Here is a 12,364-nt window from a genome sequence, read left to right on the forward strand (position 1 = left end):
AACTGTATATAGAGAGGAAGATTTTAGGAACAACAAATAATAACTTGGCTTCTCGTTGATCGTTTGGTATTAGAAGTGGCTTATATGACAAGGAAAGCTCTCTAGATTATTTTACCAAAATAAAATATGATCATGCCTTTATTTAATTAGGACAGTAAGGTCTGACTTTGCTTAGACAAAAGTCTTGTCACTTAATAGAATAATGTACAGCATTGTATATAAAGTCAAAGTGCAGTGGAAAAATAATTCATATTGTGTATGACTCCCATGAGCTTGGAGGACTGCATCCATACATCTCTGCAATAACTTATTAATAAAGTCATCTAAAATGGCAAAGAAAGCGTTCTTGCAGGACTCCCAGAGTTCATCAAGACTCTATGGAATCATCTTCAATGCCTCCTCTTTCATCTTACCCCATACATGCTCAATAATGTTCATATATCTGGTGACTGAGCTGGCCAATCCTGGAGCACCTTGACCTTCTTTGCTTTCAGGAACTTTGATGTGGAGACTGAAGTATGAGAATGAGCGCTATCCTGCTGAAGAATTTGCCCTCTCCTATGGTTTGTAATGTAACTGGCAGCACAAATGTCTTGATACCTCAGGCTGTTGATGTTGCCATCCCCTCTGCAAATCTCTTGCACGCCTCATACTGAATGTAACCCCAAACCATGATTTTTCCTCTACCAAACTTGACTGATATCTTGTGAGAATCTTCAGGTTCCAATAGGTCTCTGCAGTATTTGTAAAGATTGAGCTGCAGTTCGACAGCTGACTCATCAGAGAAATCTAACCTTCTGCCACTTCTAAATGATCAACTAGAAGTCAATTATATTTGTTGCTCTTACAACTGGGATCGACAACAAGACTTTTATTAGGTAGTCTATCTATGTATCTACATAATATTCACACTTTACAGTTAATTTTAATCAATTTTAATTAATTTAATCTATCCTTTATTAATAAAAGTAAGTTTTACTGAATCCAAAGTTTTTAAAAGTACTTTTTGTTTCTTAAGTATTTTATTAGCAGTGTCATTTGGCAATGTGCTGATAAAAATCAAGGTATTGTTTGTCATATTTAAAAAATGCCCAACATTTAATTTATAAGTTTAATGTTAATAAATTATTTAACATATTTACATCACATTAATAAAATACTGTATTAAACAAATAACACATTTACTGTTATACCTTACAAGGATTAGATCCAAGTTAATATCAGTTGACACATCCGTACAGTAACATTCCTTTCCTGTCCTTTGGCATAAACCATACAGTACATTTAAATTATTGTAAAAATTCCCACTGACATTTAAAAACATAAATCCTAAACATTAGTACACCAGAGCGTTTCTTGCTTTTAAGACAGGATGATGCAAAGTCATTTGTCTTAAGCAATACTGATGTTAAGAAATTCCCAGTAACAGGAAGACCCCACACCAGTCAGATCATTGTGCAGTTCAATGTTCAATGATTTTTTTTTTTGCACCTTGTAAACAATGAGACGGGGAGATCCAGGTACGAGGGGGTCACCTAAAGTGCATCTTTCGGCTCCGTCCAAGGAGGATCTTCTTGGATGTTAATATGTGCGTCATGACACTCAGCAACATGAGGAAGATGGTCATGGACATTACGATGACATAATGACTGATGCTGCAATGCAAAATAAACCTTTTTAACATGATAACTTTGCATTTACCCAAATACAAAGTCAAATGTGAAATGAAAAAGTTTTTTTGTTTTCCTTATGATTATATCAAGTGATAGAAGTTCATTAAAAGAAGAAAATGTGCTGTTAAAACTGTCGTCCATGGTGATTTATAAAACTGCAAGTCAACCACTACTACTAACCACTAAAAAGCTATAAATAATCATAGTTCAACATTTACTAATGCATTATTCAAATCCAAATTCATGCTTATTAATATTAGTTGATTTTCTGTGCGTTAACATGAACAATGAACAACTGTATTAAAGTATACCTAACATGAACACATATTCTAATAAATGTATTGTTTATTATTTGATCATGTTAGTAAATGCATTAACTAACATTAACTAATACAACCTTATTGTAAAGTGTTACCTGAAAATTAAAATAATGCTTTCTGATTGGAGGGAATTTCTGCACAGCATCATGGGTAATGTAGTTGTTCTCTAAGGCTTTTAAAGAGAAGTAATAATGATTAGCTTCTTGCACAGGCTAATTGTTTCAAGTCATTAGACTTGACAGGTGGATGAACAAACTCAAGATTACAGGATTAGAGTTGACCCAAAACCAACGCAATCAGGCTTTGTTGGAACCATGATGCTCTGATTAACTTTCACTAATTTCAGTATGTTTACATGGACACCAATAATACGATTTAATGCAATTACTCTGTCTCTGAGTAAGAGTCTACCATGTAGACAGCAATTTTTGATTACTCCGATTAAGGTCATAATGTAACTAAACAGAAATCGAATTAAGACTTGTAGAGTATGCCGATTTTAGTCGCATTATTGAAGTGCAGTACTGACGGTCGCAATCAAACTATTACTGTCATGTAGGATTTTCGCCGCATTTTGCATACGTATAGTCTACACACACAGCTGTTTGACACTATTCTCCACATCTACCAAGTCTGTGAAGAACCACAGACAGCTGCATCGTGAAATGCTGAGTTTTTTCTCTCCATAAGGCATGCAGTATCAAATTCTATTAAAACAACCCTCTTCTAGCAGTTCATACTCGCATCTAATATCTCTTTTGTCATGGGGGCATGCATAAAATATTCCTGAATGAAAGGGAAAGTGCCAAACTAATGTTAAAGTCAACACATTAAAAATGAAACACACAAAATTACACGAAACTCTGGAGGAAATATTGATGGCGTGGAGACACAATGGCGTTAATCGAACTATGTGCTATAACATGTAAAACAGTAACATGAAATTAACATTTGAAAAGTAAACATCTTAATCATATTATTGTCCTATTCAGATTAAGGCAAATCATTTTATTACTGATGTCCACGTAAACATAGTCACTGTTAGCTTTCATCTTGAGTTTGTAAGCGCATGAACACGAAGACGAAAAATCAGCAGCAATCAACCAATCGTGCTTTAGAGACATGAAGTTTATATAGGTTATATAGTTAATAATGCATGCTATATAGGTATACGAAGAATGGGAAATCTAAGATCAGCGGTTTTCATTTTTGAAGCTTTATCTCCATAAAAATAAAGCTTTAAATTGCAGCTGTATATACAGTTGATGTCAGAATTATTAGCCCCCCTGAATTATTAGACCCCCTGTTTATTTTTCCCCAATTTCGGTTTAACGGAGAGAAGATTTCTTCAACACATTTATAAATATATTAGTTTTAATAACTCATTTAATAACTCATTTCAATAACTGATTTATTTTATCTTTGCCATGATGACAGTAACTAATATTTGATTAGATAATTTTCAATAAGACTTTCTCCAGAAGAAAAAATATTATCAGACATCCTATGAAAATTTCCTTGCCCTGTTAAACATAGTTTGAAAAATATTTAAAAAAAATAAAAATAAATAAAAAAGGGGGCTAATAATTCTGACTTCAACTGTACTTAAATGTATAATGTATATAAATTTACATTGTACATTTGTACAATTAAACTTGTTGGTTATTAAACAAAAATTATATCCGATGCATTATGAATAAAATAAGTATAAATCATCTAAAATATATTGTCAAAACAGTAAAATACATTATCAGTGGATGTTATCTTGAAAAAGGTTTCACTAAATACTAACCTTATCTAGCTAATCTGGCTACATGGTACAAACCCCAGAAGCCATTGGTATACATTTTGGTTTGCCTGTATGTGTTTTTTGACACTCAATGTTCATGCAGCCACTAACTTGCATTAATAAGGATCACCAAAGACGATAGTTTTAGCTAAAATCTTCTGAAATATAATACAATTAACCTACCTAGTCCCTATGTCAAGCCAGCTTCCATAATCTTTAACTAAGAAGAAGAAGTGCTGGTGAAAAAGATAAACGGTTAATAAAATTTCATTAAAAATGAGTTTTTTTGCACTGATAAAAGATTTACTCAGCATTTTGCTACAGTTTTCTCTAAACCAAACTTACCAATGCCATCAAGTCTGATATGACAAGTACGATGAGGAAAAGACTAGAAAATAAAATGCAGATTATATGTGAACATATGCAAAATAAGACCCTAAAACTATACAATACACAAATCAATATTGAGCTTATATTTAGTTCTATTTAGGGAAGTTTTCCATGTTGGACTTTAGTTTATTTGTTTTGCAAATACTTGACATATACAACCTGATATTTGCAATAATTCAAGGAAGTGAACATGAAGGCTTGAACTAAAACATCAAATGCTTTAAGAAGAAAAATAAAACATTTTTGTTTCCTGCTATGCTAATTCTGTAATTTAAAGTACCTTCGTGAGGAGAGCTGCGTTGACACTTGAATGCTTTCGAATGTGCACATCACAATTACAAATGGGATTAAAACCTGAAAGAGAATTTAACAGCATAAAATAAAACAGTAGCCCCAACAAAACTTTATGTTCAGTAAGTGCCATACCTTCCACATCAGCAGACCACCCATGATGAAAGGATTGAAGACGGTCAGAAAGCAATACACTGACGCTGGATCAAAACTTTGAGGGTAGATGAAGGCATTATTAAACTTGAATGTGATTCATACTGTAGTACTGTGTTAATTGCAAACAAGCAGTTTACCTGTTGATAGATGCAATATTTCCACAGCCGAAGAATGCAATTATTATGAAAAACACCTATTTATACTGTTAAGGGTTGTACACATTTTAAATATTTCAGCAAATCCAAAACACAAAAATCAAATAGTCTAAAGTAAAAGGATGCAAAAAAGTAAGATTTCCGAATGTCGTCCAATCTCAGCTGACGGACTTTGGTGATGTCGATATTTTCGGCAAAATCAATGCAGGAGAGCTGAAAAAAATAAGAAATTAAACCTTGTTAATGTCTGTTTCATACTAAGCATAATAATTACAAAGATAAGCGATAAAGATAGAGTACAAAAAATACTCTTAATGTTAAAAAACAGCAGAGTTCAGACCCACAACTATTACAATAACGTACAGTAGGACTTTCCAGTATGTGTCACTATTGTCTGCATATGTATATTATTAAAGATAGATGTTATTATGTTCCAGAGTATTTGAAAAAAGATACAAGTGTGTATATTTACCATGTTAGGTTAAATGCAGGCACATTTATGTTGCATTTCATATATGTCATAATTCTAATAGATTATGGATTTGTGTATTACCATTCCTAGCCAATAGGTTGTGTCCAGGTATGCATCAAGACGCAAGAGTAATTTTTTTCTCTTCTCTCAGTTTGTTATAGTTCGGGGATGGTACGCTTGCCATTTTATATCCTAGCAACTGTTTAAGTAAACTAGGAAGAACGTCGAAGTTTGACAGACTGGTGTAACGTCAGTACTCAGGCTGCTTAGTTTGTGGATGAACATCGTGTATGTGTATGCAATAAAAGTTCAAAAGTGGCTCGATATGTATACATCGTACTTGCCCTGAAACCTTTTTTTAGTGGGGAGATATAGAGGTATAGTGGGTCACTTTTACAAACTGGACCGATAGGTTTATTTGTAAACTAATTTCTAGAGGATCATGTGCTTATGATTGACCACGGCTGGACCCGCATTAGCTATCCATGTTTCTCCAATCAGACTATACCTTAGTCACTATAAATAACCATAGACTTTATACCACTTTTATATTCGTCGTGAAGAATCCCCCATTCCTTCCCTATTCCTCCTCCTCTTTTTTCCTAGATTGGGCGAAACAGCAGCCCAGTGGTTAGCACTGTTGCCTCACAGCAAGAACGTCGCCGACTTTAATCCTTACTAGGCGAGCCGTCATTTCTGTTCATAGTTTACATGTTCTCCCCGTGCTCCCGTGGGTTTCCAGCATATTCCAGCATATATAAAATTATCATTCGTCAGTGTGAACTAGGCATGGGCCGGAATAAGATTCTGATGGGATGATAATCTTGGATAAAAATATCACGGTTTTACGGTATTGTGATTACTGCTCTATAATATATTCTTTTTAAAATTAAAGGCAAAAAACTTAAAGTTTTTTCCACTTTGAACACAATATATTTTATCTTGAGAAACATTTAAAGTAGTTTGGAACAGTAAACATGTAAGGCTGAATAATTCAAATCAATCATTGACTTCTGCTGTCTTCATTTGTTTCATTACAATTTAAAAAAATCTTTTCTGCTGGAGATATTGTTGCCTTAAAACACACAAAAATCAAATCTTACATTTATCATAGCAACTGTATAACACAACTGCGGGATACCTTGAAAGCAATTACCATCCCATTCCTAGTGTGTAGGCAAATATATTTATTGTTGCAATAATTGTTATCAAGCTAGGATGTCAATAGGCATTTATTCATCCACGCAATGATTGCTTTTGGACTACAAAAAGGTTTTTTTTTTTTTTTCAAAGCGATTGACCGACAACAATCACTATTAACAGACAATAAATTTCACAAACTAATATCTTTAGCCACACTTTTGAAGTTATTTCTCACAAGGAAGTGCCTAAATAATCCACTGTAGCAGGAAAGGACAGTGTTACCTCATTTCGATTTGAACTTCCTTGTCTGGACATGGCTTCCTGCTCAATGTGAATCCATGCAAGCATAAGCCACGACAGCATCAGAGGAAAAAGAGCCTCATGCCTTTACAGAACAAATACAAAACAGAAAATGGAATAAAATGTTTTAATGTAAAATATAATATGAAATGAGAGGAAATTGCCATTTAAAAAAAATAGTTAATCATTTATCACATTAATTATCATTTAACTAGAAAACGCATTACTAATAACTAGACTCAAACAGAATCTGCGCATGCAGAAATTCACAGATTTTGCAGATTTTTGGTCCATCGTTTAGTCCAGTGGTGGCCAACCCTGTTCCTGGAGAGTCACCTTCCGGCAGATTTCAGTTGCAACCCATATCAAACACACCTGCCTGTAATTATCACGTGGTGTTCAGGTCCTAATTAATTGGTTCAGGTGTATTTGATATGGGTAGCAACTAAAATCTGCAGGAAGGTGGCTCTCCAGGAACAGGGTTGGCCACCCCTGTTTTAGTCTATTAATTTACTTACTGTGTGTAAAAGTGTGTAAATTTATATTTATTCAGTTTTTAAATTAATTTCAGTAATATTATTGTCTATATAAAAATTTTAATTTGATTTATTTACAATAAAGTTTATTGTCACTTTTTATTTTGATGGTCCGTTCGTTGAATTTAAGTCACATTGCATCTCTACATGCCAACTAATATATATATACACACACACACACACACACACACACACACACACACACACACACACACACACACACATATATATATATATATATATATATATATATATATATATATATATATATATATATATATATATATATATATATATATATACACATACATACATACATACACACACACACACATATATATATATATATATATATATATATATATATATATACATACACACACACACACACACACACATATAAATATATACATATATATATATATATATATATATATATATATATATATATATATATATATATATATATATATAATATCTGTTTTAATGCATTTTTGATTTCAGAATTTAGATCTAATAATTTAATTTAAAAAAGGGCCGTTGCGATCATTAGGAATTATTTCTTTATTATTTAAACGTTCTGTCTGCATCACTGAAACCAGTCAGAAGCTGAATTAAGACATTTGCAGCTTGACTGCTTACTGCAAGAACATGTGGTTTCATTTTAAAAATCCGTTTCCTTAAATTAAGCACCCACGAGAAAACAATTTGACTATAACAAACATGCTGAATTCCTGTTAGACATATAAGACTGCAAAAAAAAGGCGACACTTTGAAGATTTATTAATGATTTTTTTTACCCTGTACTCAGGAGAAGGTAGACACACGTCAATGACATCAGGATACTCAGAAGTCTGTGAAAGAGTCTGGTGGAACTCAACAATGGTATCAAAAAGGAGGAAACTGAAAAAAAAGTGTAAAAATAAGGGTTGAAACATGCACAGGATAGAAGAAAAGGAGAAGTGCAATTCTTTGGTTAAACTTGTGCATCACTTATTACCATTGGCTTATTTATATATGCCTCTGCATTAATTATTTAAGATTATAAGGAGGCACTTGTAAGAATTCAAATGATCAATGTAAGAGTTCACACTATTTACTCAACTTCATGTGCTTTCAATCAAGTGACTTAATTTCTTCATTAACAAAAGAAGATATTTTGGGGGTCTAAAATAACACTGAACCTCCTGAGACATTCCGTTAAATAGCTTCTTTTGTGTTCCACAGAAAAAAGATAGTTAAGCTAGTTTGCAACAACATGAGGGTGAGTAAATGCTCACAAAATGAGAATATTCAGGTGAACTAGCATATTAACACTTGAGCATCAGTTAAAAAATTTGTTTAAAAAACAGATTTTAGAGGACAAAAATGTCTGTTAAAAAGACATAAAAGTATTATATTTTTACACTTGAATTGACAGATTTCCTACTTTTTTCAGTCCTACAAATATTCTTTCATATTTTCATGTATTCACTCACATAAATATTATTGTGCATAGTGTAACATCCATTTTTGAAAGGAAATAAGGATGAAATATTAAAAGTTCAATTAAAATACACTTTAAAGGGCACAAATTAGCTTTTTGGAATAATACACTAAATTATTTACCCAAATTATATATCCATAAGGACGCACAATGGTTAAATTCAATTGCCTGCATCTGAAAGCTTGCAGAATACAGAGATAGGTAGCATAAATTCCAATGAAGATGTTACATTCTGTCCACTGAAATACTTTTAGAATAAAATATCTTTATCTTTAAATAACTTCCTATAACATCTCCCTGTATTCTGCTTTTTCGTGGCGATTCAGCTTAATAAAAAAATAAATAAAAAACTTGTGATAAAGCTACGACAAAGGCTGTTGCTGCCTCTGGACTAACTTAGGGATGCAACAACTAACTGATTTCACTATTAACCGCTAATTAATCATAAAGGCTTATCAATATTGTTTATTTGCAGCAGCTTTGTTCCATGCAGAAATGCAAAGTTATGCCAACTGTGCTCTAGTTTGAAGTTCCAAGCTTGTACACCAAGGCTAATACACACACACACACACACACACACACACACACACACACACACACACACACACACACACACACACACACACACACACACACACTATGGACCCTATCATACACCTGACACAATGTTGCGCAAGGCGCGACGCAATTGTTGTTTGCTAGTTTCAGCTCGGAGCAAGAGTAGTTTTGATGTTTTGCACCATGCTGTTTAAATAGCAAATGCATTTGCATTCATATGGGTGCCCATAGGCGTTCTGGTCTAAAAAAGGAGGTGTGTTAAGGTGCATTGCTGGCACATTGCGATTTTGAGGAACTAGGCTGCTTAATAGACCAGCTGAGAGAAGGTCTAAAGTCCAGCACAGAGCACATTAGTTGTGCGCCTCGCTTAAACATTGCTTAAGACACACAGGGTGTACAGCAATACACAATTATCTTTACAAATGAAAAAGAATTAAAAGATGAAAACATTACAAAAATTATTATTTTCTAGCCTACATAAATATAAACTCCATACTTTCATGCCTTATTCACCTCTGGGGCTTTTTCAGTTTATTCAAAACAATTTGCTTTTGTATGATTATTATTATTATTAGTAGTAGTAGTAGTAGTAGTAGTAGTAGTAGTAGAAGTAGTAGTAGTAGTATTATTTATTATATGCATATTTATATTTGTTTTATTAAAAACAAGCTTAGATTTGCCCACCTGTCAGGTTTTAGACCATATGGGGCATAGCACGTGTATTTGAATATAACTCAGTTGTTTTACCGCACTTCGTTATTATTTTTCATTTATTCGTTTGCTGGATATTGGAACTGAATTTAGAAATAGTTTTGAAACAAATCTGTGCTTAACAAAATAAATTAATTATGTATAGGCTAATGGATGTCTGTGCATACAACACATTTCCCTATACACAAGAGTGAAAGTGAAAGTAAAGAATGAGGAGACTCATTCTCACGCTGTAGATACTCTGTTTCAACCCATTGGTGAAGCGCTCAGTTTTTCCACTTACAAAGTCCTGCAAGTAAATAGCAAATGCGCTATGGAGCGACACAAATGACTCTTAAAGGGAAAGGGAGATGAGACTCTCCTATTCTCAAAACACACCTATAACTCTTTAAGAGAATAAGCTCAACCCTGTTAGACCATGCGGCACGGCACAAAGCGGATTTTTCCATCCTTAAAATAGCAAAAATGGATTCGGACACACCCTTAATGCTTTTGCGCCCTGCACCTTGGACTTTGTGCCTGGATCGTCAAAAAAGAGCTCTATGGCTGAGGCTATGAATTAAGGTCTGTTCACATTTTGTGTCTTTTGCAAGCACAAGTTTGTTATTTCCAGTGGAGGGACTTGCATATTGGGAGTGACACTCTCACGCTTTCCAGGCACACCTTGTTGAAAGAACGTGGCGAGTGCACCGCGAGTCACGTGACAAGAATTGACCGATTAACCGCATATTTTGTATAGAATATACACATTTCTATTCCAAAGAGAAAAAAAATTACAAAAGGAAAAATACCAAAAAATTTTGTAATATAGTTGGTCAAATGTGCCTTTCAGACAGAGGTTCAACAGTCTTTGACTACATTTGTTCTCTTTAAAAGGGAAATGCTTAGCCAATATGTAGCTTAGATTTACATTAAACAAATACAACTCTTTTATTTATTCTTATATTTATTGATTTATTCATTCGTTGTTCTGTTATTTATTTTAGTGTAAAATTATTAGTTATGTAATGTTTAAAAGCCAAAAACTTTTTTTTACTTATTTTTAAGTCAAAATAGAAATGACTATTGTTTGTTTTTAATATTATTCTGTGCTGCATTAATTAGTTACCGAGTAGCAATAAATGACACTTTAAAATACTGTAAGAGTTTTTATGTGATTTTCTAAACTAGTTGTGTTTTGAAATTGATAAATGCAAAATAATTGTGATAATCAAAAATATTCCTCAGACTATAATCGTACAACCAAAATTTATAATCGTTGCATCCCTACTCAGAGAAGCTTTTGAACAAATACAGTGAGTCTACATGGAGCATCCAAAGTTTTGAAGTATCATGGGAAAGAAGATGACAAACCTAGTGTGCTCCAGCTAACTAGCTGGTTGAAGATCGGCAGGCCTTGCTTCAGCTGCAGACTAGAGTGGGTGCTGGTCAGAGTATAAGCACACAGCGCCACCTGCACCATCTAAACAGAAATGCACACAGGTCTATGCCCTTTTTTGCAAGGCAGTTGTTTCTCACAAATTCTACAGCTCCTTATTAGTTTAGTAATATCAGAATTGGGGTGACGAGGTGGTTTAGTGGTAAATACTGTCACTTCACAACTAGAAGGTCGCTGGTTCAAGTTCCAGCTGGGTCAGTTGGCATTTCTGTGTGGAGTTAGCATTTTCTCCCTATGTTTTCGTGGGTTTCCTCCGGGTGCTCCGGTTTTCCCCACAAGTCCAAAGACATGAGCTGTAGGTGAATTATATAAACTAAATTGGCCGTAGTGTATGTGTGTGAATGTGAGTGTATGGGTGTTTTCCAGTGCTGGGTTGCAGCTGGAAGGGCATCCACTGAGTAAAAAATATGCTGGATAAGGTGGCGATTCATTCCGCTGTGGCAACCCCTGATGGGACTGAGCCGAAGGAAAATAAATGAATGAATGAATGAATGAATGAATGAATAATAACAGACTTATAGATTTAAGCAGGGGTATTCACTGCAATAGTAATGAGTTCAATCATTCACGGAGTATTAAAATGGTCATCCACCAGATTTTCTGAACTGTATAAATTGGCATAAGACATAATTAGGGTAATTACGCACATAAATATTTATAAATAGCAGGGTTTGTTAACACCTATGTTTTTTACTAGAGGTGTAAGTCAGACAACTACAATACAACATATTTGCCAAAAAAACTAACTACCCTATTAAACTGGAAGCTTTTAGCTTTGCTAAAACAAGGCTAATCTTTGGCTGTCAGTGAAAATCTAATCTAGGCCAAAATAGACAGATTAGACAGTCTTTATATGTGTAGTCATTCATTTCTGTTTACTTGACGACTAGTCTAGTTTCTTAGACATATATAAGATTTTCACTGACAGCCCAAATCTAGCTGTGTT

The 12,364-nt window shown here is 33.8% G+C and overlaps 1 protein-coding gene across 4 annotated transcripts in view; it reads right to left on the reverse strand.

Moving 5' to 3' along the window:
• The window catches only part of pign (phosphatidylinositol glycan anchor biosynthesis, class N), a 36,662-nt gene that overhangs the window by 6,594 nt on the left and 17,704 nt on the right, over nt 1-12,364 (reverse strand). For 2 of the 4 annotated variants that reach the window (NM_001310080.1, XM_087308694.1), the window contains 10 exons: nt 11,334-11,442; nt 8,026-8,128; nt 6,672-6,774; nt 4,901-4,987; nt 4,757-4,812; nt 4,599-4,674; nt 4,453-4,526; nt 4,128-4,170; nt 3,966-4,018; nt 1,098-1,655 (listed from right to left, as the gene is read on the reverse strand). In NM_001310080.1, coding sequence (NP_001297009.1) covers nt 1,532-1,655; nt 3,966-4,018; nt 4,128-4,170; nt 4,453-4,526; nt 4,599-4,674; nt 4,757-4,812; nt 4,901-4,987; nt 6,672-6,774; nt 8,026-8,128; nt 11,334-11,442 — 828 coding nt within the window. In that variant the 3' untranslated portion in view covers nt 1,098-1,531. Of the gene's footprint in view, nt 1-1,097; nt 1,656-3,965; nt 4,019-4,127; nt 4,171-4,452; nt 4,527-4,598; nt 4,675-4,756; nt 4,813-4,900; nt 4,988-6,671; nt 6,775-8,025; nt 8,129-11,333; nt 11,443-12,364 lie in introns of those variants that run through there. The other 2 variants (XM_087308693.1, XR_015524491.1) reach the window with 2 other exon arrangements.

This window comes from Danio rerio, chromosome 24 (assembly GCF_052040795.2).
Source record: "Danio rerio strain M-AB ecotype USA chromosome 24, GRCz13ab, whole genome shotgun sequence".
NCBI lineage: Eukaryota > Metazoa > Chordata > Actinopteri > Cypriniformes > Danionidae > Danio > Danio rerio.